Source organism: Gopherus flavomarginatus, chromosome 18 (genome assembly GCF_025201925.1).
Source record: "Gopherus flavomarginatus isolate rGopFla2 chromosome 18, rGopFla2.mat.asm, whole genome shotgun sequence".
Lineage (NCBI taxonomy): Eukaryota > Metazoa > Chordata > Testudines > Testudinidae > Gopherus > Gopherus flavomarginatus.
This window is the reverse complement of record NC_066634.1, coordinates 2,954,666-2,979,946: the sequence shown is the minus strand read 5'-3', so window position 1 is coordinate 2,979,946 and position 25,281 is coordinate 2,954,666. Positions and strand designations below refer to the sequence as shown.

Here is a 25,281-nt window from a genome sequence, read left to right as displayed (position 1 = left end):
CGGGGACGAAGGGAGGGAAGGTTTTGGTGCGGGAGCCAGGAGCGGGGGCTGCTGCCTGGCTGTCTAGCGCCAAACCAGTGGGTCGGTAAGGCAGTCCGCGGAGGGGATAAGGAGAAAGGGCTGGGCAGAGGCTGAGATGGACGACGAGGACCAAGAGACACGGGGCTACCAGCATGCGGCTGGGGGATGCTGTGGCATGGCCGACTGGGGCTTTAACCTCCTTGCCTCTCTTTGAGCCATGCTGCCCCCGAGGCTGCATGCCAAGGGGCCAGCGAACCAGGCTCTGGTCGGAAAAGGCAGCTAGGGGGGAGGGGTTGCTGCCAATCCTGGGGTGCCTGCATCCCTGAAGGGGGGTACCCAGCTCTACCAGGGGAGCTGCTGGGGTGGAGCAGGAGGCCTGGAGCCTGGGAGCTCAGTCTCAGAGGCAGGGAGGCCGCGGGGCTGACCCTGAAGGCAGAGTGAGTCCCATGTGAGGGGCTGGCTCATTGCTGGGGTTCCGGCCTGGGGACAGGGGGCTCAGGCTGGCCAGGGTGTGGGGCTGTCAATGGGGGTCAGGTTAGCAGCTGAGCTGAGGTTTGGAAAATGCCAGGAGTACCCCAGTGTTGGACTCTGGCAACCTGTCCCGGGTTCTTGGGGTCGGGGGGAGGAGTGGGGTCTAGTGGTGAGAGCAGGGGGGGCTGGGAGCCAGGACTCCTGAGTTCTCTCCCTGGCTCTGGGAGGGGAGTGGGGTCTAGTGGTTAGAGGGGGGCGCAGGGGCTGGGAGCCAGGACTCCTGGGCTCACAAAACTAAGCGACTGGGCAACAAAATGGCACGTGAAATTTAATGTGGATCAATGTAAAGTAATGCACCTTGGAAAAAATAACCCCAACTATACATACAACATGATGGGGGCTAATTTAGCTACAACTAATCAGGAAAAAGATCTTGGAGTCATCATGGACAGTTCTCGGAAGACGTCCACGCAGTGTGCAGAGATGGTCAAAAAAGCAAACAGGATGTTAGGAATCATTGAAAAGGGGATAGAGAATAAGACGGAGAATATCTTATTGCTCTTATGGAAATCCATGGCACACCCACATCTCGAATACTGTGTACAGATGTGGTCTCCTCATCTCATAAAAGATCTACTGGCACTAGAAAAGGTTCAGAGAAGGGCAACTAAAATGATTTGGGGTTTGGAGAAGGTCCCATATGAGGAGAGATGAAAGAGGCTGGGACTGTTCAGCTTGGAAAAGAGGAGACGAAGGGGGGATATGACAGGTCTATAAAATCATGAGTGATGTGAAGAAAGTGGATAAGGAAAAGTTATTTACTTGTTCCCAGAATACAAGAACAAGGGGCCACCAAATGAAATGAATGGGCAGCAGATTTAAAACATAAAAGGAAGTTCTTCATGCAGCGCACAGGCAGCCTGTGAAGCTCCCTGCCTGAGGAGGTTGTGAAGGCTGGACTATAACAGCATTTAAAAGAGAACTGGGTAAATTCACAGAGGTTAAGTCCATTAATGGCTATTAGCCAGGTTGGGTAAGGAACGGTGTCCCCAGCCTCTGTTTATCAGAGGATGGAGATGGATGGCAGGAGAGAGATCACTTGATCGTTACCTGTTAGGTTCACTCCCTCTGGAGCACCTGGCATTGGCCACTGTCGGTAGACAGGACACTGGGCTGGATGGACTTTTGGTATGACCCAGTACGGCCGTTCTTATGTTCTTATGGTTCTCTCCCCAGCTCTGGGAGGGGAGTGGGGGCTGGTGGTTACAGCACAGGGCGGGCTGGGAGCCAGGACTCCTGGGTTCTCTGCCCGGCTCTGGGAGAGGCAGAGGGGTCTGGTGGTTAGAATGGGGGAAGGCCGGGAGTCAATGTCATAGTGGAGTGACTCACAACTGATGCTGGGAGATGAACCCTCTGTGCTGATCTGAAGGCCCCCACCCGCAACCCTCCACTTACCTGATCTCAGATTCTCCGCTGCATGGGGGGCTCAGCCAGTATTCTCGGGGCAGGGGGAGTTTTGCGGGGGGGGGGGATCACTGGGGCCTGGATCCCAGCTGGGTTTGTCTGTCACCCTGCAGAGGAGGAAAGAGCCAGCTGGGTGGCTGTTAGGGGTATTTCACTCCCTTCCAGCCCCTCCCAAAGCCAGGCAGACAGGTCCTGATTGGTTACTTGGGAGCCCCTTGTTCCCCTGCTGGGGAGGCCTTAATGAGGTCCCAGGAGGGGCTGGAGTCCTCTCCCACCCACTTCCCAGCGACCCCGGCACTGCCAGCCCACCCGCCTCTGCCCCAGGATGTTCCCCCAGTGGGCTCCCAGCATCAATTCAGAAGCTTCCAAACCTCTGAGGTTGGCAGAAGATGCCAGGAGCCTAAGTTTCTGAATCCTCATTCACATCAGGGTCCATTCTGGGCTTTAGGCCAGATCTCAATGCTGCTGCCTCCTCCAGGTAAGTATACATTTTGAGCTGGAGAGACACACCCATCCCAGCCCTCCTTGAACTGGTACTTACAGCACCAGCTCCACGTGTGGTTCCCCTCCTCAGTCATTGTGCATTTCCTAACCTGTCCTCAGCTCCAGAGCTCAAGGTTCTAGGTCCCTCATGTCCCATGTTCTAGATCCTCAATGCTGGATTACTTTCCATGGAATAAACGGGCCCAGAGATGTGACCCTGTTAAAATTCCTTTTAATCTTTTGTGGAAGATACATGTTCCAGGTTCTAGGTCCCTGACAAGGTTCCAGGTCCCTCAAGCCCCAAGTTCTAGATCCCCAATGGTGGATTAATTTCCATGGAATAACAGGCCCAGAGATGTGACCCTGTCACTGTCCCACATTGAATGGTGTTAAACACAGTTCAGGATTTGGTATCAGAGCCATCAGCCTGCCTAACCCCATGGCAAACACTCCATTAAAAATCCCGCTTACCTTTTATGGAGAGAAGGCAAAGCACTTAAGCATTGGAAATGTAAGACAAATGCACATGAAACGTGCAAGGAAAGACAACTCCACTTCTATCTCTGCTGCTGATTTTTTATTTCCAACCTGACCACTAGAGAATCGTAGGCCTGGCACGTGTTTTCAGGCACCGTGGCCAGTTCTCTGAAAACATGCTCTTGATGTGGTGAGATTCAGCAGAGGAGGACTGTTCAGCTTGGAAAAGAGATGATTGAGAGGGGAAGATGATAGAGGCCTAGAAAATCATGAATGGGGAGGAGAAAGTCAATCAGGAAGTGTTATTTACCCTTTCCCATAACACAAAAACTGGGGTCACCCAATGAAATTAACAGGCAGTGGGTTTAAAACAAACTAAAGGAAGTATTTCTTCATACAACGCACCATCAACCTGTGGAACTCCTTGCCAGGGGATGTTGTGAAGGCCAAAAGTAGAAGTGGGTTACAAAAAGAATGAGATATGTTCCTGGAGAGTAGAGCTATCAATGGTGATTAGCCAAGATGGTCAGGTATGTAAGCTTATGCTCTGGGTGTCCCAAAATGTCCGATGACCGGAAGCTGGGAATGGACAACATGGACAGATCTCGCAATAATTGCACTGCTCTGTTCATTCCCCTGAAGCATCTGGCACTGGCCACTGTCTGAAGTCAGGATACAGGACTGGACGGACCATTGGTGTGACCCAGTTTGGCTGTTCTTATATGGCTGCTCCGAGACCTGGCCAACTTGTACCAGCATCGGACTGTTTCCGGCATTGCTTGTCTCTCTGGTTCCAGGCTCAGAGCCATGTTGCAGAATATATGTCTTGTCTGGCTAAGTGAGACTCTTAGGTTATGTCTACATAGGAGCTGGGTCTCCCAGACCAGCAAGAGGTTGAACCCCCCGTGTGGTGGGGCTGTGGCCCCCACCCCATGTGAGAGGGGGCTAGAGTAGACCAGAGCAGCTTCGCAGGCCCTCAGCCAATCAGGAAAGGGCTTACTGAGAGCCAATGAGGGCTGAGATTGTAGACAGCCAATCAGGGTTCAGCTTGGCCCTATATAAAGGCTGCCCAGACCTGCAGCAGGGAGTCTCTCTGGGACCTTCAGAGGGGAAAGTCTGTCTCCTGAGCAAGGAAACCAGCACCTGGGATGGCGAAGTGCTGGGCGGGCTCGGGGGAGCAGAAGGGAAATCCAGCCACTACCTGCCAGGCTGCAGGCCCTGAAGGAAGGGCCTAGCCGGTGCAAAGGGGCCGAAGAGGAGAGAAGGCGGGCAGGGAGGCTGTCACTAAAGGGTCCCTGGGTTGGGACCCAGAGTAGCGGGTGGCCTGGATCCCCCCTTGTACTGCACCTGGCCATGTAGTAGGGTGGCTGAAAAAATACTGCAACTGGCCCTTGAGACAAGGGGCTAGACTCTGGAGGTTGTGCAAGGACTGTTGCTCCCCCTGACCCTTGAAGGGGGTGAGGATGGACTAGGGGGCACTGCCAGAGGGCAGTGGCCTGAAGAGGATGCTGCCGAACGGGGAGCAACACAGGTCCAGACACCAGCAAGGAACAGACGACGGACGGGACACCACCGGGAGAGGGTGTTCCACTGGACTGAGCTAATTCCCGGAGCGACCAGTGGGAGGAACCACGGTGGTGAGTCCCAACCCCGTCACACCCCGCAATATAAGCAGTTAAACCAACTGATTGTATACAATGTGATTGTACTGTCAAAATCTACCAAGCGAGATCTTTTATGAAAGTTTGCAATTCACAGGCCTCAGTGGAGCAGGACTGTGTCCAGTTCTGAGCGTCACACTGTCAGAGAGATGTGGACAAATTGGAGAGAGTCCAGCACAGGGCAATGAAAATGATTAGGGGGCTGGGGCACATGATTTACGAGGGGAGGCTGAGGGAACTGGGCCTGTTTAGTCTGCAGAAGAGAAGAGTGAGGGGGGATTTGGTAGCAGCCTTCAGCTACCTGAAAGGGGGTTTCCAGAGAGGATGGATCTAGACTGTTCTCAGTGGTGCCAGGTGACAGAACAGGGAGCGATGGTCTCAAGTTGCAGTGGGGGAGGTCTAGGTTGGATATTAGGAAACATTTTTCATGAGGAGGGTGGTGAAGCACTGGAATGGGTTCCCTAGGGAGGTGGGGGAATCTCCATCCGTAGCGGTTTTTAAGGGCTGGCTTGACAAAGCCCTGGCTGGGATGATTTAGTTGGGGTTGGTCCTGCTTTGAGTAGGGGGTTGGACTAGATGACCTCCTGAGATCCCTTCCAACCCTGAGATTCTATAATTCTATGACTCTCCGTTCAGAAGACAAGCACAGCAGTGAAAGACGTTGGGTCTCCCTGCATTCTCCTGATATACCAGACTAATTCGTTCACCTGAGCCATAACAGCACACAGCCTTCGGTCCGATCGATTTTGGGATTGCTCGTTGACGTTGCAATCTTGGGTCGCTGTTGGCGGCACCAGATGTAGATAGACCTATGTTTTGGGGGACACACAGTACACAATTCCAGTTGAGATAGTGGATTGAAAGTGGATTAGGTAAACCGCATTATATTCCCCCTTCTGGACCCTCCCATTCAGAATGAAAGGGGCCTTAATTCAGTTGAGAAGAGGCATTTTAATTCTGATTTAATGTGGTTTAGCTTAATTCCATTAATTAACTGAATTACGCTGAACAGAATTAAAGCCGCTTTAGTTCCAAACCAGGGGCTCTCTATAGAGATTAATCTGGTTTAAATAATCCAATTACAAGGATTTTGTACACTATGTCCTGAGTGTAGCCAAGCACTAAGACAACTACCCAGGGGGGTAGCGGGGTACCTAGATCCATGGCCTCCCGGGTGATATGGGGTGGAGGCATCTGGATCCGTGGCCCCTCCCAGTGACATAGGGCAGGAGTGTCGGGATCTGTACGTCCGTCAAATTCTTTCCGCTCACACCAACTTCTGGACTTTTTCTCTCCTCCTCCCCGGAGTCCCAAGTTTTCTCATTTGCTCCTTGGATGTGGCTCTGGCTAATTAATCATGGGAGAGTCGGGGTGAGGATCGGGAGCCAAGGGGACCTAGCACTGATTGGGTTCGTTAACGCAGGCCCCGTGGGGTTCGTTAGCGCTGTTCGCCCCCGGGACGAGTGTCCACAGGCTCGTTGCGGTCTCGATGCAGCTAATTCTGCTTTTAGTTAGGGGGTGAGTTTCAATGGGCAGCGGGAGCTGGGGATTCTCTGAAGGCCTGGAAATGGGAGTTTAGGTGCTTACCTCCAGTCTCCCACTTCATCCCCTGCACACTGAATTGTCCAGATCAGAGCTGGTGCCCCCTAGAGGGGAAAGACTCCACATCCCATTCCCTGTCCCCCTGAGCCAGCCAGTCCCCCCCATCCTGGGGCCAGATCGGCACCCCCTAGAGGGGAAATACCCCGCATCCCATTCCCTACTCCCAGTTGTTCCAGACCCATTTCCCAGGTCTCGCCATTCTGCAATCAGGGCTGAATTCAACCAACACGTGGACAAGGATGATCCAGTGGATATGGTGTCCTTGGATGTTCAGAAAGCCTTTGACAAGGTCCCTCACCAAAGGCTCTTACGCAAACTGAGCTGTCACGGGATAGGAGGGAAGGTCCCTTCATGGAGCGGTAACTGGTTAAAAGACAGGAAACAAAGGGTAGGAATAAATGGTCAGTTTTCAGAATGGAGGGGGGGTAAATAGTATTCCCCCCAGAGGTCTGTGCTGGGCCCAGTCCTAGTCAACATATCCATAAACGATCTGGAACAAGGGGTAAACAGTGAGGTGGCAAAGTTGGCAGCTGATACAAAACTGCTCCAGATAGTTAAGTCCCAGGCAGCCTGCGAAGAGCGACAAAGGGATCTCACCAAACTGGGCGACTGGGCAAGAAAAAGGCAGAGAAAATTCAACGTTGATAAATGCAAAGTGCCGCACATTGGAAAACATCATCCCAACTCTACATACACAATGATGGGTCTGAATTAGCTGTTACCACTCGAGAAAGATCTTGGCATCGCTGTGGAGAGTTATCTGAAATCATCCACTTGATGCGCAGCGGCAGCCAAAACAGCGAACAGAGCGCTGAGAACCCTTAAGAAAGGGAGAGAGAATAAGACAGAAAATACCATGTTGCTTCTATATAAATCCGTGGTTTGCCCACACCGTGAATACTGCGTGCAGGTGTGGTTGCCCCATCTCCCAAAAGCTAGACTGGCATTGGAAAAGGTTCAGAAAAGGGCAATAAAAATGATCAGGGGTCTGAAACGGCTGCAGTATGAGGACAGAGTAATCAGCCTGGGACTGTTCAGCTTGGAAAAGTGACGACTAAGGGGGGATATGAGCGAGGTCTATGAAATCATGACTGGGGTGGGGAAGGTAAATAAGAACATGTTATTTACTCCTGCCTATAACACAAAAACTGCAGTGACCTGATGAAATTAATAGGCAGCAGGTTTAAAATGGAGGGAAGGAAGGACTTCTTCGCCCAGCAGCCAGTTGACCTGTGGAACTCCTCGCCAGAGGATGGTGTGAAGGCCAAAAGTAGAACTGGGTTCATAAAAAGAGTGAGAGAAGTTCCTGGAGGACAGGTCCATGGATGGCAATTAGCCAAGATGGTCAGGGAGGCAGCCCCATGCTCTGGGTGTCTCTAAACATCCGATGGCCGGGAGCTGCGACTGGCCGACACAGTGGGATGGGCCACTTGATATTTGCCCCGTTCTGTTCATTCTCTCTCAAGCACATGGCACCAGGTTCCTGAGCTAGATGGACCCCATGTGGCCGTTCTTACGTTCTGGTTATTTTCCAAGCACGACGTTCTGTGTTGGCCCCTCCTGTAGTCGGCGAATGCCAGGGGAGCCCTGTGGCTTGTGCATCTTCCAATGGATGCCCCACCCCCAGAAACTCCCAAGCCTGGCTGCTGCTGTATCCCATCAGGTTCCCCTTCCCCCTCCACTGGGATCCCCAGTCCTCGATTCAAGGGGGAACAGAGAACACAACAGAGGCCGGAGTGGAGTCTGTAGGAGACTCACCCTTTCCCCTAATCTCTCACCTCAAATTCCCAGGCCGACCGTTCAGCCCGTCCCAGCTTGTCCTGCCTTCAGCGGACGTGGAGAGCAGGTGATCTCCAGCCTGTTCAGAACAGCTCGGGACAGATCTCTCTGGTCCCCCCTCAGGCTTTTTCCCAGACAAAGCGGGCCCAGCTTTTTAACCTCTTCCCACCAGGCAGACTTTCTAAACCTTTGCTCATGTCGCCTGGATGCTCTCCGGTTTGTCACCATCCCCCTGAGGCCTCCCCAGCACCGAGCTGAGCAGGATGGTGTAGGAGCCTCCTTTGATATCCCCCAGAATAAGAGTTGCTTCTTCCGTAGCTGCACCCCGCTGTCGGCTTGGATCCGATTTGTTCCCGCGGGAACCCCCCATCCCCGTCGGCCATGCGGGCAGCAGCTGCACATTTGATTTTTTCCTTCCTTGGAGGCATACGCTGCACTCGGTCCTTCTCTGATTTCCCCTGCCCGATTTCAGAGCCCTTGTCCAGGTCGTTTTCAACCCAAACCCCGGCCCCAAAAGCGCCGGCTGCCCCTCCCTGCGGGGAGTCACCTGCAGGGGTTTGGAGCCGGCTCGCCGCTCTGTTAGCCGAGTCATTCAATCGAACACCAACGCGCGCCAGTCCCGGCTAGATTCGCCGTCCCCGTTTGCCAGCGAACCGTTGCTAATGACTCCTAGAATCACAGAATTGTAGGACTGGAAGGAACCTTGAGAGATCATCTAGTCCAATTCCCTGCACTCATGGCAGGACTCAGTATTATCTAGACCGTCCCTGACAGAGGTTTGTCCAACCTGCTCTTCAAAATCCCCAACGATGGAGATTCCACAACCTCCCCAGGCAATTTATTCCAGAGCTTCACCACCCGACAGTCAGGACGGTTTTCCTAATGTCCAACCTAAACCACCTTGGCTGCAATTTAAGCCCATTGCTTCTTGTCCTGTCCTTACAGAGAACAATTTTTCTCCTTCTTGTAACCACGTTTTCTGTACTTGCAAACTCTTCTCCTGTCCCCTCTCCAGCGTCTCTTCTCCAGACTCAACAAACCCCCTTGTTTCAATCGCCCCCCCAAAGCTCTGGTTTTCTAGACTTTTCATCCTGTTTGCTGCTCTTCTCTGGATGTTCTCCAATTTGTCCCCAACTCTCCTGCACCCAGAACAGGACCCAGTCCTCCAGCTGTGACCATATCAGGGCAGAAGAATCTCTCCTTGTGTCTGGCTCACAACGCTCCTGCTGATACAGCCCGGAACGACGTTGGCTTTTTCTGCAGCACATGGTTGACTCATATTTTAGCTTATGATCCACTCTGACCCCGCAGATCCCTTTCCACAGGACTCCTTGCTAGGCCATCACTGACCATTTTGTGTGTGCAACGGGTTGGTCCTTCCTAAGTGGAGCACTTTGCATTTGTCATGATTGAATTTCATCCAATTTTCTTCAGATCATTTCTCCAGTTTAAATTTTAATCCTATCCACCAAAGCACTTGCAACCCCTCATAAGAACGACCAGACTGGGTCAGACCAAAGGTCCATCTAGCCCAGTGTCCTGTCTTCCAACATTGGCCAGTGCTGGGTGCCCCAGAGGGAATGAACAGAACAGGGAATCATCAAGCAATCAACTCATGTTGAGTTGTTTGCTCCAGCTCGTTCCCAGAGACCTGCTTTCCGGGATCCAGCCCTCATTGTGTAGGTCTGGACTGGCCTCCTAGTTCCTAGATGGCAAACCCTGTATTCGGCTGGATTAAAATGCGCCTAGCTCTGGGGAGTGTCCCATTAGCAGCTTGAGAGCCCTGCTGGGACACTCACCATGTTCTGGGTCTTACAAGACAGTCACAGCAGCAGTATGTATCTGACGCCGGCATTGTGGGGGCAGGGGGGGCTGATTAGGAAAAATCTTTGCACCGTGGGGTGAGCGAAGAGTTTGGCAGGGCAGCGACCAGGGGAGAAACAAGCCCATTTTGGGAGGGGAGATGGCACCAGGGAGGAAATTTTAAGCAACGTTAACCCACAAATTGTTTCAGTTCATCAATGCTCACAGGGAAAACAAATGTTTTTCTGTGGAGGACAACCCAAAATCAAGCTGCTTGGCCAGCTGAGGAACAGCGGCACGTAACGCCACACAGGGATGGCTGGCCTGGCGCTGAGATGCAGCCACCTCTAGGGCGAGGCAGCTGGGGAACAGCTGCACAGAACTCCACATGGAGATGGCTTGCCTGGCGGTGAGATGCAGCCACCTCTGGGGTGGGGCAGCTGGGAACAGCCGCACATAACACCCCACTCCCTGCCGCATGGCATCTCCCACTGCCCGGCCCTGACTGCCAGGGGAGAGCGCCCCCAGCGGGACACGCCACACCGCTGCCTGCAGCACAGCCACTGAGCCCCAAGCTGTTGACATGGGGCAAGAGAAATAACGCTGCATTTTCCACCCTGCCTAGGATGGGGGAGGGGGCAGGCCCCCCCCACTCCCCTAATTGCCAGCATGTGTTAAATGCTTCTCCTGTGCATCATTAACCTCCCGGCAGCCTGGGAAGGGGGGGCCACCTCCCCACAGTGCCAGGGGGCCCAGCTGTCCACACCCCTTCCTCCGCCTCCCCCATCTATACCCCTTTGCGAGGTGCCAGAGCGGGACCTGCCACCCTTCACCTCGAAGGTGCCTCTCCAGAGCCAGCCAGGGAGGCGTTCAAATCCCCACGTCCGGCCTCGTCTCCGGCTGTCCTTTCCGAGGCCCTGCAAGCAGCGGGAGACATTTCTCCATGACGGGATCTGGTGTGGACCAGGCAGGTCAGTGCTACCACCTTGCCCGTCAGAGCCAGGGTGGGTAACGCAGTGCGTGCCGGGGTCCTAATCCAGGGTAGGGCTGTGGCCTGGAGGGTCCTTAAGGGCCAAGCTGTGGGAAATACTGTTTTCCCACGCCTTCGGCCGAACCAGGAAAGTCACGCGGTTTCCTTCAGCTCAAACGAAGCGTTTTCCGGCCCCCAAACCAGGACGTTTCTGAGGTCCCTTCTCTCTCCAACGCCCATCGGCCGAACTGAACCCTCGGACCGTTTTCATTGATTGGAAACTTGGGGCCGGGGAGCTGAAATAATCTGGCGGCCGTGACGTGAATCCACGTCATGGGGGGACTGTCTTGGTCTGGAATCCCACGTCTCCTTTTCCCGGCTGAGTTCAACGCCACTGCAAAGCGGGTTGAGATCATACGGAGAAAGGCCGCTTAGCGTGACAGGACCGATTGGCCACACAGCCATGCTGGTGGGCGCTAATTGTCCCCACCCCGCTCCTTTCATTCATTACTGATCGTAACCTGGATCGGCCACTCTGGGCATCCCGAAATGGCAGGTGAAAAATATCACTCGGTGGACAGGGGCTCCGAGAGACACCAGTGAGTGCTGCTGAGAAAACCCCGGGCTGAAGCCCCCATGTCTGCCCTTTAGCCTTGGGCAAGATGCTGCACCTGGTCCCTGCCTCAGTTTCCCCGTTTGCCCACCTCTGAAATGCAGCCTAGCGCAGCTATGAGATATTTAATGTTACCTTTAGAAGTAGGCTCTGTGGGAAGAGCCTCTCTCCACAAATGGAGCCTGAACAATGATGACACTTATTTATTGGGTCACAGACCCTCAGTTCTCTTCCGTGGCAGCTCTGTTGCATTAATTAAGAGGGTGGAATTTGGGGGAAACGCACCCAGAAACTTAATTCTCTGCAGACAAGGGGAATGCAAATCAGGAAAATCAGTAGACATCACAACTGGAATGAGAGAAGGCCAGAAAAGTGGTTCCTGTCTCGCTTCAGGCATGTTTAAGATGCTACGGAGACTTCTGGAGGCCAAGAGAAGTGGAGACAAGCCGATTCTGTTCACACTGTCTCAGGCACCTGACGAGGCCAAAGAAATGGGAACCGGGTGTGGGAAGTTAAGGAAGGATGTGAATGGAAAGCGGGTTGGCTGCCTCCATGCGCGCGGACTCTCTTATTCTGGAATAACATGTCCCCTTTGTCGGGATTAGTTTAATCCAGTTCCCAAGTGGGTTAAGCTCAGACGGAGAAAGGCCGATTGGTTTGACAGGAGCTGTTCTGCACAAGCAGGGATACCAATTCTTCCCGGGTGTAGGCTAGATAAATCCCAACGACTGTGCAGGACTCTGGCCCGGCAGCCCCCTAGTACCTTGCGCAATGGAATAGCTTGTAGCGGTGAGTTCCACGGGCCAAGCTGTATTGCTCCCATGCCCCACATTTTGAGGGATGCTCCTCTTCTTGGCCCCCTTTGCCCCACCGTTTTACCATTCAAAACAATTGATCCCACCCCACCAATGCAGAATCCTTGACTCCAATTTATAAATAGAGTGTATGGGGGGGACAGAGGATAGATAGATAGAGGGGGTGTGTGGGGATAGATAGATAGATACAGTGAGTGTATGGAGATGGATGGATGGATAGATAGATAGATGATAGAGGTGGTGGATGGGAATAGATAGATAGAGGGGGGGTGGAATAGATAGAGGGGTTGTGTGGGGATGGATGGACAGAGTGGGTGGCTGGGGATGGATAAATGGACAGACAGAGGGGTTGTGTGGGGGTGGATGGATGGACAGACAGAGGGTGTGGATGGGGTGGATGGATGGACAAACGGGTGTGGGGGGTGGATGGATAGATGGGGGAACGGACAGGTGTAGGGGGGTGGATGGATAGATAGACAGGGGTGTGGGCGGTGGATGGATAGATGAGGGGACGGACAGGTGTAGGAGGGTGGATGGATAGATGCAAAGGACAGACAGCTGGCTGGAAGGGGCATGTGGGGATTGATGGGTGGGGGGGTCAGTAGCCAGAAGGGGTGGATGGGGTCCTGCAGGTAGCGCTAGGCTGGAGAGCTCCATGGGCCGGGCATTAGGGGCCAGACCATAACTCTGTCCCCCGCTCTACCCCCCGCAGGGCCATGGGGCTGGGGAACGGGACCGGCGTCTCCGAGTTCGTCCTGCTGGGCCTCGCTTCCCGCCCGGCTACATGCCACCTGCTCTTCCCCCTCTTCCTGGGCATCTACCTGGCCACCCTGCTGGGCAACCTTCTGGTGTCCCTGCTGATCCGCTGGGACCCCCGCCTGCGCCGGGCCCCCATGTACTTCTTCCTGGCCCACCTCTCGCTGGCCGACGTGGGCTTCACCTCGGCCGCGGCCCCCACGGCACTGGGGACCCTGGCATTCGGGAGCTGGGCAATGCCGTATGCCGCCTGCCTGGCCCAGAGCTACGTCTTCATCACCTTCAGGGTGCTGGAGAACTTCCTGCTGGCCGTCATGGCCTACGACCGCTACCTGGCCGTCTGCTGCCCGCTCCGCTACACCGCCGTGATGAGCCCTGGGCGCCGCTGGGGGCTGGTGGGCGCCTCCGGGGGGCTGGCCCAGCTCCATGCCCTGTTGCACACCCTGCTCCTCGCCCGCCTGCCCTTCCCCGCCCGCCCCCGCCTCCACCACTTCTTCTGCGACCTGCGCCAGCTCCTGGCCCTGGCCGGCGGGGACACCTGGTCCAACCACGCCGCCATCTTGGCCGAGGGCAGCCTGGCCGTGCTGGGGCCGCTGCTCCTGGTGGCCGGCTCCTACGGGCGCATCGTGGCCACCCTGGCCCAGCTGCCCACCGCCAGGGGCTGGAGCCGGGCCCTCTCCACCTGCAGGGCCCATCTGGCCATGGTGGCCCTGTTCTATGGGACTGTCATCGGGCTTTTCATCCGGCCCGCCGGCCACTACGCCCCCTGGCAGGACATGGTGGCCACCCTGCTCTACTCCACTGTCACCCCCCTCCTCAACCCCTTCATCTACAGCCTCCGCAACCAGGAGATGAAGGGGGCTCTCCGGCGGGTGCTGGGGAGGGGGGCGGCACCCCAGGGAGCCTAGCCCAGGCAGGAGGGGACCCGGGGCCCAAGGACACAGGGACAGTGAGGGCTTGGGGCTAATGTGGCCGGCGGGGAGATGGGAGGATTGGTCCAGTCCCTCATGCCTGGGAGAAAGTGCGGTCTGGTGGTTAGAGCTGGGGAGCTGGGAGCCAGGACTCCTGGGTTCTCTCCCCAGTTCTGGGAGGGGAGTGGGGTCTGGTGGTTAGAGCTGGGGAGCTGGGAGCCAGGACTCCTGGGTTCTCTCCCCGGTTCTGGGAGGGGAGTGGGGTCTGGTGGTTAGAGCTGGGGAGCTGGGAGCCAGGACTCCTGGGTTCTCTCCCTGGTTCTGGGAGGGGAGTGGGGTCTAGTGGGTTAGAGCTGAGGGGCGGGGAGCCAGGACTCCTGGGTTCTTTCCCTGGCTCTGGGAGAGGAGTGGGGTCTAGTGGGTTGGGGGGCGGGCTGGGAGCCCGGACTCCTGGGTTCTCTCCCTGGCTCTGGGAGGGAAGTGGGGTCTGGTGGTTAGAGCAGGGTGGTGGGGGTGGGGGGAGGCTGGGAGCCAGGACTCCTGGATTCTCTCCCTGGCTCTGGGCGGGGAGTGGGGTCTTAGTGAGTCAGAGCGGCAGGGCTGGAAGTCACAAGTCCTGGCCCCAAAAATGGAAGCAGCTGAATTGCTGCCGCTGATGAGAGCCATGGGCCCAATCCACTGTATTATCTCCCACCTCTCCCTGCTGCCGTGTAACAGAGCAATGGGCCCATCTAACCCGGCATCCCGTCTTCAAGTGGCTGCTGGCAGAGGAATGTGCAAAGCGCCCTCTGGTCGCTTTCCCTCAAAGTCAGCAGGCTCATTTCCCTGGCAGGGGGCAGCCTGGGCTTCTCTGACTCTGACCATCCTGGGCACCCACTTCTGTTTTAGGTCTTGTGGCAGAGAGTTCCGCAGGCCGCCGGTGACAATCAAATTTCTTTCGTTCCTCATTCAAATCTGTGGCTTTTCCTCATCCACACGGGGCGGATAAAACCTGATGTTCTGGTCTGTGGGAAATGCTGACGTTCTGCAGCTTGATTTTGTATTTCGAACGCAGCCAAAAAGACGGAGCTGCCCCTGAGGTGAAAATCCTGAATAATGTTGATTGGCAGCCCATGGAAATGTGCCATTTCTGCAGTCACCTTCTTTCATTTCCGTAAGGTAAATAAGTGTCAGCTCAATAAAGTTCGTTCATTTCCCATTGTGCAGCCTTGATTCAAATACTGTTATTAACAGTACAGCCGGGAGAGGAAGGATTCGCTTTTTTAATTGCTCAGTGACGCTAACGAGCAAAATTGACAGCGGGGCGATTTCAGGATATTCCTTTGTCTGTCTTGACATGATGTGCACGGTGTGTGGGTTGAGGACAACAAACTTTGATCTTTCGGAATCTCAGCCTCCCCTGTCATTAACTAATTAGTGTCTGACACCCCCCACCCCCATCGTTTGGACACCCCAGCCAATTTCCCACAATGGTGGAAATGTACATCAATAAAAACTGGGGGGAGGGCAGAGAGGAGCTAGCTGTGGGCAGGCGGGGGACTCGGGGAGGGCGTGGAGTGGGGGCAGGAAGGAGTGGAACGAGGGTGGGGCCTCAGGAAGGGGGCGGGGTGAGGGCGGGGCCTCAAAGGGAGGGACAGAGTAGAGGCGGGGCCTCAGGACAACCAGGTGTGGAGCATCCCCACCAGGGAAAAATAAAACTCAGCCCCAATGGGATGGATTAATAAGGGAATCATGTGTCGGAGCAGAGAGGTGACTTGATTTGGATTCAGCTGGGATGTTAGAAGTCCCTGGGTCACATGCCCTGGGGGAAATGAATCCTTCCTGACCACTGCACTGCCCTGAAGAATGAGAGTGGATCCTGGTCACGGGCTTACTGCCAAGCTGCCAGGTTGATGCGGAGGCCAAGGGCTGGTCTCCTATGGCCCATGAAGAGAGAAGACAGCCTGAGGGACCCACAGAAGGGGGGTGAGCTAAATGGCAATTGAAGGAAAGGGACATGGCAGGGTAGAGCGGAGGCATCACCTTGGTCCTGTTTTGGGGTCTCCCCTGGGCAGCTCTGGGTCCAGGGGAGCACTGGACAGTGGAGGGGGGCCCATTTTATCTCCCTCCCTCCTGCACGTGCCGGCTGGCGTCTCAGACAGCCCCACATCTTTCCAGGCTCCCTTATGCTCTTTCCCATCCCCAAAATCCTGTCTTAGCCTCTCCCATCAGGGAGCTTGAGCAAAACCGTGTGATGACCCCAACCCCCACTTCCAATCCCGACCTGCTGACGGGTCTCGGGTTTGAAATGTTGAGCCATGGCAGGAAAACCCAGCCAAAGGGCCCTGAGCCATTCCGAGCCATGACATGCAACCCGCTGGCCGGCCCTGGCCAAGTCCCTGCCCCATCCCTTGCCTCAGTTTCCCCACCCCCCTAGCTCCTCTTTGCTGCCTCTCACTACGTGTCCGGGCAGTGACTATTCACCCTCCCATGTACTTCTATACTGGCCTGTCTGTCTATCTACCAGATCCCCATTGAGATCAGGGCCCCATTGTGCCGGGAGCTGCTCACACCTCGACTGAGATCAGGGCCCCATCGTGCCAGGCACTGCACAGGCCCCAACACCCTCATGGAGGTGATTTCCCTTGGTTTCCGGAAGCGCAGAGACCCATCCTGAAATCCTGGGCCCAGTGCTGGGGGGACCCGGTTTCAAAAGGAGGTTGAAAATTGGAGCAGGGGCAGAAGAGACACCAACATGATTCAAGTCCTGTAGAGCCCAACCCAACAGGACCCAGCGACAAGGGGCAGGTCCAGATGGGGCAAACAACTGGACCAGCTCGGCTCACCTCAGCTCCCCTCCTGTCCTGCCCCCGCGTTAAACTCTGTGGGGGCGGGGCCAACAGCGCCAACTGAAAATAGGGGGGTATATTTGTATGGGGATCTGCCCTATTGACCCCAGCTGGGATCTGCCCCATTGACACCAATGGAGCTATGGTCCATGGACCCCAACTGGTATCTGCCCCATTGACCCCAATGGAGCTACAGCCCATTGACCCCAGCTGGGATCTGCCTCATTGACTCCAATGGAGCTATGACCCATTGACCCCAGCTGGGATCTGCCCCATTGACCCCAATGGAGCTACGGCCCATTGACCCCAGCTGGGATCTGCCCCATTGGCTCCAGTGGAGCTATGGCCCATTGACCCCAGCTGGGATCTGCCCCATTGACTCCAATGGAGCTACGGCCCATTGACCCCAGCTGGGATCTGCCCCATTGACTCCAGTGGAGCTACAGCCCATTGACCCCAGCTGGGAACTGCCCCATTGACTCCAATGGAGCTACGGCCCATTGACCCCAGCTGGGATCTTCCCCATTGACTCCAGTGGAGCTACGACCCACTGACCCCAGCTGGGATCTACCCCATTGACCCCAATGGAGCTACGGCCCATTAACCCCAGCTGGGATCTGCCCCATTGACTCCAATGGAACTACGGCCCATTGACCCCAGCTGGGATCTGCCCCATTGACTCCAATGGAGCTATGGCCCATTGACCCCAGCTGGGATCTGCCCCATTCACCCCAATGGAGCTACGGCCCATTGACCCCAGCTGGGATCTGCCCCATTGACTCCAATGGAGCTATGGCCCATTGACCCCAGCTGGGATCTGCCCCTTTCACCCCAGCTGGGATCTGCCACATTTACTCTGTGACTATAGAAATGTTCACTAAGACTGGGAACCCCCTGGTCGGGAGAGACACGTCACCCAGAGTGAAACGCTCGGTCCCCACAAGAGGGGTCCTCCCCTGTCCAGCGAACATCGGGCGCCAAAGATTGGTGGATGTGAGCTCCCTTCATAGGCCTGGGGTCCCCAGCCAGTTAGCCCTACAGAACGCAGAGATCTCACGTATTACAGCACCTATGGACCGTCTCTCATTTGTGCGTCTGTGACGCTGTATGGAATAGGGGTGACCCATTTAAAATATTATTGAGACCAACATTACAAAATTGCAACGACTCTTACCAGATACGCCATGTGAGATATCAGCGGGAAAGGTAGGACTGGCTAACTACGATAATCCCGGCTGTATGTGTGTATCATTAGTGTATTATGAGTTATAAATACGTGTGAGATATTCGTACATCCAACTTGTGCTGTGTTTCTGGAGATTGGCACCAGCACAAGCCAGCCTGCTTGATGGCCTCTCAGCTGTACAATGAGGCCACTGAGAGAAGTCCAGGGCTACGCCTTGAGTCAGGCCGGTGGACAGAAACCTCTAAGGCCTTTCCATGCCATGTGCTGTGAAGCTTGTGTCTGGGACACAGGATGTGGACGCCACATGGCAAAGGATATGAAAAGGCAGCTGCATCCTCTCCATTTTATCTTCAATCCTGCTCCTCACCTCTGGAGTCGCTTCTCTACAAACTGACGCCTGAAGAAAGGACTGACTGACCCATCCACGTGGTGGGTGTGTTCCAGAGGGACTTTACAATCCAGCAAACTCACCAGTGCTGCTTAGAACCTGATATATAGACTTTGAAGTCATAGACTCCTAGACTTTAAGGTCAGAAGGGACCATCATGAGCATCTAGTCTGACCTCCTGCACAAGGCAGGCCACAGAATCTCACCCACCCACTCCTGCAACAAACCCCTGACCTATGTCTGAGCTATTGAAGTCCTCAAATTGTGGTTTAAAGACTTCAAGGTGTTGAGAATCCTCCAGCAAGTGACCCATGACCCACGCTGCAGAGGAAGGTGAAAAAGACCCTACCAATCTGCCTTGCAGGAAAATTCCTTCCCGACCCCAAATATGGCGATCAGCTAAACCCTGAGCACATTGGCAAGACTCACCAGCCAGCACCCAGGAAAGAATCCTCTGTTGGAACTCAGATCCCAACCCAGCTAATATCCCATCACAGGCCATTGGGCATATTTACCGCTAATAGTCAAAGATCAATTAATTGCCAAAATTAGGCTCTCCCATCATACCATCCCCTCCATAAACTTTTCAAGCTTAGTCTTGAAGCCAGGTATGTCTTTTGCCCCCACTACTCCCCTTGGGAGGCTGGTCCAGAACTTCACTCCTCTGATGGTTAGAAACCTTCATCTAATATCAAGCCTAAATTTCCTGATAGCCAGTTTATATCCATTTGTCTTTGTATGTATGTGATTGCTTTACCGTTTAACAACTCTCTTCTCGTTCTTTCTTTCTGTTATAATAAACCTTTAGTTTTAGATGCTGAAGGATTGGCCGCAGAATGGTATTTTGGGTCAGATCCAACGTAATATTGACCTGATAATGTGGCTGGCCCTTTGGGGTCAGAAGAATGTTTCATTTAGTGAGCAGAGTTTTTAAATAACTTCGCACTGTACTGGCCCCAGGTGCTGATTGGGAGCCAGTTTGTGACTGGTTGGTGAGTCTAACTTCACTATTACCCACCAGTCTGGGGAGTGTCCTTGGCATTTTCAGGGAGGGCTATCCTGGGCACCAACAGCTCACAGAGTGTCTTTCACAGTGCAAATAACTCCCTCGTTTCTTTCTCCTGGTGAATAAATCTTTAGTCCCTTACTGGATTGGCAGCAAGTGCCATCTTTGCCATCCACCCCCTCGATCCCCACACACCCATCTATCTCTTTATTTACCTATCCCCATACCATCTAGCTATCTATCCCCATCCACCCCCTCTATCTATCTATCTATCTATCTATCCATCCCCATCCACTCCCTCTATCTATCTATCTATCTATCCATCCCCATCCACCCATCTATCTATCTATCTCAAGCCACCCCTTCTATCTAATCTATCTATCTATCTATCCCCATCTACCCTCTTTATCTATCTATCCCCAGACATCCCCTCTATCTATCTATCTATCTATCCCCAGCCACACACCCCTCTCTCTCTCTCTCTCTCTCTCTCTCTCTCTCTCTCTCTCTCTCTCTCCCATACACCCTGTGACATAACCCGGGGGTACAACCTAGCCTGCGTGACCGCCGAGTCCTCTTAAACTCTCCAGCCTGTCCTGTTTCATCTAAGGCCATGCCACTGACCAGCTGCAAGCCCCTCCAGGTGCTGTGATCACTCAGCCATCAACACCCAGGGACACCCCCAGAAGAGCTGCATGAACGCTCTCGCAGCCACTCATGAATTAGACACAGAGAGACCCCAGCCAATTTCCCCAGACCGCCCGCCTTGCTCCCCGTAGATGTCCCCTCTTCTGCTGCTCAGGACCTTCCCTTGAACAGTGCAAGCTCATTCATTAGTTCACCCCCTCGTCAAAGGGAAGTGGACGCACATCCGCCTTTGTAATCGGAGCAGATTTCCCCAACCGCTTGCAACAAACTCACTGGGCAGGATGAACCGTTACAGAGTTTATTAACTGCAGACGGCTCGATGGTCAGGGATTATACGTGGTGGGCACAGAGGTCAAAGTTGGTTACCTAGGAAATAAAAATAGACTCGCAGGCTAAATGTGAAACTTTATCAGACGAAGCAAGATTGGAATGAGCCGGCTTTTCTCCACCCGGGCCAGACGTTCCAGGCAGCTCCCGGTTCTCAGTACGCAGGCTGGATTCCCTTGCAGCCTAGGACCAATCTCCCCAGTTCAAAGTCTTTGTTGTCCGAGAGATAGTCCAGGTGATGCAGGAGGGGAGAGGCCCAGTGGTGACGTTACGGACCCTCGTTTATACTTTCTCTCCAGATGCTAGAAAGCTCCTGGCCATGACATGGGAGTCAGGCCACCCCCATGGGGTATGTGCCCCCTCTAAGGAGTCTCCAGGAGAGTGGATTCTTCTTGATGGGCCCTCAACGCCTGCCTGGCCAATCGAGATGTAAATCCATCTTGTCCATGTGCTGCTCCTTTCGTGCCACTGAAAGGCCGGCTGTGGGCATTCCCACTGGCCATGTATTTCAGTGATAAACACTCAGCAATACTTGCTAGCTCTGCAGCCAACAAGACCACGCACCAGCCAACAGGGTAGCAATGTTCAGCCGATCCTGACGTCTCAAACAATCCCTCGCGAGGCACGCATTGCACCAAACCCATCACAACCACATCACCAGGATGAATATGGGGGCTCCAGGGTGCTATTTTGAGGTACAGAGTGTCACAGGCCCCCCTCTGCAATTTTTCCCTGTCCTCTTTTTCAAGGCACACCCCAAAACTGGGCTTCAATTACAATCACACCAGGGCCAAATACACACGGAAAATCACCTCTCTGCTCCAACTCCAGGTTCCCTTGGCAGAGGTGCCCGATTGGCCATGGTGCAGGTGGTTCTGCCCAGTCTCTGGGGGGGTGCACAGTTTACTACCCTGGGAACAGCACTAAGTTCCCAGAGTCCCTCACCTCCAGCTCAGTGCAGGGTCCTGGAGACCCCCAGCAGCCCTAAGCACCTGAACCAGCCTGGGTCCCGCCGAGGGAGTCGCACCTGCCGCTGACGAGGGCGAAGCGCCGCGATCTCCCCCAAGGGCCTTTTGCTAACGAGCCCAGCTGGGAGACAGCTCCATTGGAACTCCGCAGACTAAAAGGCGAATTAACGGGGCCCCCGGAGAGCTCTGAGCCATCAGATCGGCACTGGAAAAACAGAGCTAATGAGAGGAAGTTATCGCAGGGCGTCTGAGTAGGACAGAGATGTTGACGTAAGACAACCCAAAAAGATGACTCAACTAGACAGCTCAAATAGAAGACTCTAGAAAAAGATGACTCAGGAAGAAGACAGCTCCAAAGGAGGACATCAGAAAAAAGTTACTAAAGAAGACGACAACAGAAGAAGAAGAAGGAAGACAGACTAACAGACGTACTGGAGCACACATCCGACGAAGTGGGTATTCACCCATGAAAGCTCATGCTCCAATACGTCTGTTAGTCTATAAGGTGCCACAGGACTTTTTGCTGCTTTTCAGGTAGAAATTGACTGAGAAAGACAACTCAAGAAAAGTATGGCTCAGAAAGACAACTCAAGAAGAGGATCCATCGAGGGGACTCAAAAAGAGGTTGACTCAAGAAAACAACTCAAAATTCAGCAATACCTCATCAGCCTGTGGCCCCCAAAGCTCACTTTAGAGCCAGCCTCTAGACTGTACAGTGAAGTTCCTACACTCCATCTCCTGGGCGCTGGGGCGAGCCAAGTCCACCCCAAGCAGCACCCACGTCCCCAGAGAGGCCACCATCCGGCTGATGGCGTTTCTCAGAGCCCCCTTCGTTTCATCATCCCTCAGGGTGTAGATGACGGAGGGGTTGAGCATGGGGCTGACCACAGTGTACATGACAGCTGCCAGAGCATCCTTTTCAGCAGAGGAGCTGCAAGAGGGCTGGAAGTAGTCCCAGATGATGGTGCTGTAGAAGATTGCTACGACAGCCAGGTGCGAGCCACCGGCTGAGAAGGTCTTGCGCTTGCCTTCAGGCGAAGGGACCTTGATGACGGCGGACACAATGGCGACGCAGGAAGATGAAAACCAGCGCCCCGTTGACCACTAGGCCTCCTCGGTGTGCACCACCAGGGCATTGAGCCTGGTGTCAGAGCAGGAGAGGGTCAGCAGGGGGAAGATGTCACAGAAGAAGTGGAGGACCCGGTTGGAGGCGTAGAAGGAGAGGCGGGATGCGGGTGTGCAGCAGGGAGTGGAGATGAGAGATCAGCCAGGCAATCGGTGTTCTGGTAGCCCATGGACAAGTCGGAGGAAGCCGGATGGGACCAGGTGCAGAGAAGAGCAGCCAGGACGAGGAGCCGGGCCTCGTTTTTCATTTGAGATACGATGAGACCCTCCAAACACACACACCTAGGACAAAGGGGGATGGGAGCCAGCCCAGGAACCGCCACTGTGTCAGAGGAGGACTTCACTGGGTATCGTTTAACCAGATTCAGAGCTTTCGAGCTTAGACAGGTCCACTGGGATCTCCTGCAAAACGCAGGCTGGGGCATGGCCCTGAGTGAATGCAGCAGCTCCCGTTGGGGAAAATGTCCCATAAGGGTGCTACCTTCTGGTTTTGGCAGTGGGTGCTCCTCTCCGCCCCCCCTTCATGCGAATGGTGGGCAGGGCCTCAGGGAAAGAGGCCGAGCAGGGGCAGGGCCTTGAGGAAAGAGGCCCAACAGGAGCAGGAGGAGAGTGGGTGGAGTTGAGGTGGGGCCACAGTCCGGTACCAGGGCTCACAAAAGATTAATCCATCCCTCCCCTCTATCCATCCATCCATCCCTCCCCTCTATTCATCCATCCATCCATCCATCCCTCCTCACCATCCATCCGTCCATCCATCCATCCCCACTATCCAACCACCCATCCATCCCTTCTGTCCCTCCCTCTCCTCTATCCCTCCATCTTTCCAACCATCCCTCCCCACTATCCATCCATCCCTCCCCTCTACTTATCCATCCATCCATCCCTTCCCACTATCCAACCACCCATCCCTCCCCTCTATCCATCCATCCCTCCCCACTATCTAACCACCCATCCATCCATCCCTCCCCTCCATGCAACCACCCATCCCTCCCCTCTATCCCTCCATTCATCCATCCATCCCTTCCCACTATCCAACCACCCATCCATCCATCCCTCCCCTCTATCTTTCCATCTATCCATCCATCCCCTCTATCCACCCATCCATCCATCCCGTCCCACTATCCAACCACCCATCCATCTATCCCTCCCCTCTATCCATCCATCCCTCCCCACTATCTAACCACCCATCCATCCATCCCTCCCCTCTATCCCTCCATTCATCCATCCATGCCTTCCCACTATCCAACCACCCATCCATCCCTCCCTCCCCTCTATCCATCCTTCCCCACTATCCAACCCCTCTATGCATCCCTCCCCTCTATCCCTCCATCCCTTCCTACTATCCATCCATCCATCCCTCCCCACTATCCAACCACCCATCCATCCATCCCTCCCCTCTATCCACCCATCCATCCATCCCTCCTCTCTATCTATCCATCCATCCCTTCCCACTATCCAACCACCCATCCATCCCTCCCCTCTATCCATCCCTCCCCACTATCCAAACACCCATCCATCCATCCCCTCCATCCATCCGTCCCCACTATCCAACCACCCATCCATCCATCTCTCCTATCTATCCCTCCATTCATCCATCCATCCGTCCCCACTGTCCATCCCTCCCTCCCCTCTATCCATCTCTCCCTTCTATCCATCCACCCATCCATCCCTTCCCTCTATCCATCCATCCTATCCACCAATCCCTCCCCTCTATCCATCCATTCATCCACCCACCCATCCCTCTCCATTATCCATTCATCCCTTCCCTCTATCCATCCATCCCTCCTCACTATCCATCCATTCATCCCTCCCCACTATCCATCTCTCCCCACTTTCTGTCCACCCATCCATTCCTTCCCTCTATCCATCCACGCATCCATCCATCCATCCCTTCCTCTATCCATCCACGCATCCATCTATTCCTTCATCCATCCCTTCCTTCTATCCATCCATCCTATCCACCAATCCCTCCCCTCTATCCTTCCATCCATCCACCCACCCATCCCTCTCCATTATCCATTCACCCCTTCCGTCTATCCATCCATCCATCCACACACCCCATCCATCCATCCCTCCCCTCTATTCATCCATCCATCCATCCGTCCCTCTCCACTATACATCCACCCATCCATCCATCCCTCCCCACTATACATCCACCCATCCCTCCCCACTATTCATCCATCCATCCACCTATCCCTCCCCACTATCCATCCATCTCTTCCCTCCCTCCCTCCCTCCATCCACCCACCCCATCCATCCTTCCTCCCCTCCCTCCTCCACCCCCTCTATCCATCCATCCATTTCTCCTCTTTATCAGTCCACACCTCCCCCATCCATCCACCCACATGTATAGATCTCCCTATACACACCCCTCTTTATCTATCTGCAACCCCCACATCTAATCTATCTATCTGTCATCTCATAGACACTCCTCTTTCTCTGTCTATTTATCTATCCAACCCTATACACACCATCTAATCTAGCTATCTATCTATCCATCCATCCTCAGCCACCCCCTCTATCTATCTATCCCCAGCCAACCCCTCTATCTATCTATCCTGAGTTCTTCTATTTTCAGTTCTGCTACTGATTTACTATGTGGCTTTTGATGGGTGTGTGGTGTTGTGTGACTGGGCAGTGTGTGTGTTTTTGTGTGTTCCCCTGCTGGAGGGGCTGAGCCGTGTGTGTGTGTGTGTGTGTGTGTGTGTGTGTGTGTGTGTGTGTGTGTGTGTGTGTGTGTGTGTTCCCCTGCTGGAGGGGCTGAGCCGTGTGTGTGTGTGTGCGTGTCCCTGCTGGAGGGGCTGAGCCGTGTGCTCTGTGTGTGTGTGTGTGTGTCTGTTTGTGTTCCCCTGCTGGAGGGGCTGAGCCGTGTATGTGTGTTACTGCTGTAACAGGGGTGAAGGACTCAGGAGTTAATCTGGGACATGTTCAGTCCACCACAAGGTTCCCACTCCGAAGGTGGGTCAAACCCCAGCTTTG

At 54.4% G+C, this 25,281-nt stretch overlaps 1 protein-coding gene and 1 pseudogene across 1 annotated transcript; one reads left to right on the top strand and one right to left on the bottom strand.

Annotated features, from left to right (window-relative positions):
• The first annotated feature begins 12,718 nt into the window (after window positions 1-12,718).
• LOC127036887 (olfactory receptor 1E5-like) lies at window positions 12,719-13,823 on the top strand. Its single transcript, XM_050928157.1, has one exon. The coding sequence runs from the start codon at window positions 12,876-12,878 to the stop codon at window positions 13,821-13,823; it is 948 nt and encodes a 315-aa protein (XP_050784114.1). The 5' UTR covers window positions 12,719-12,875.
• Window positions 13,824-21,193: 7,370 nt separating this feature from the next.
• Window positions 21,194-22,827, bottom strand: LOC127036886 (olfactory receptor 1F1-like; annotated as a pseudogene).
• Window positions 22,828-25,281: the final 2,454 nt, after the last annotated feature.

Coding starts and splice junctions, on each gene's coding strand:
- LOC127036887 (XM_050928157.1), top strand. CDS start 12,876: ATGGGGCTGGGGAACGGGACCGGCGTCTCCGAGTTCGTCCTGCTGGGC.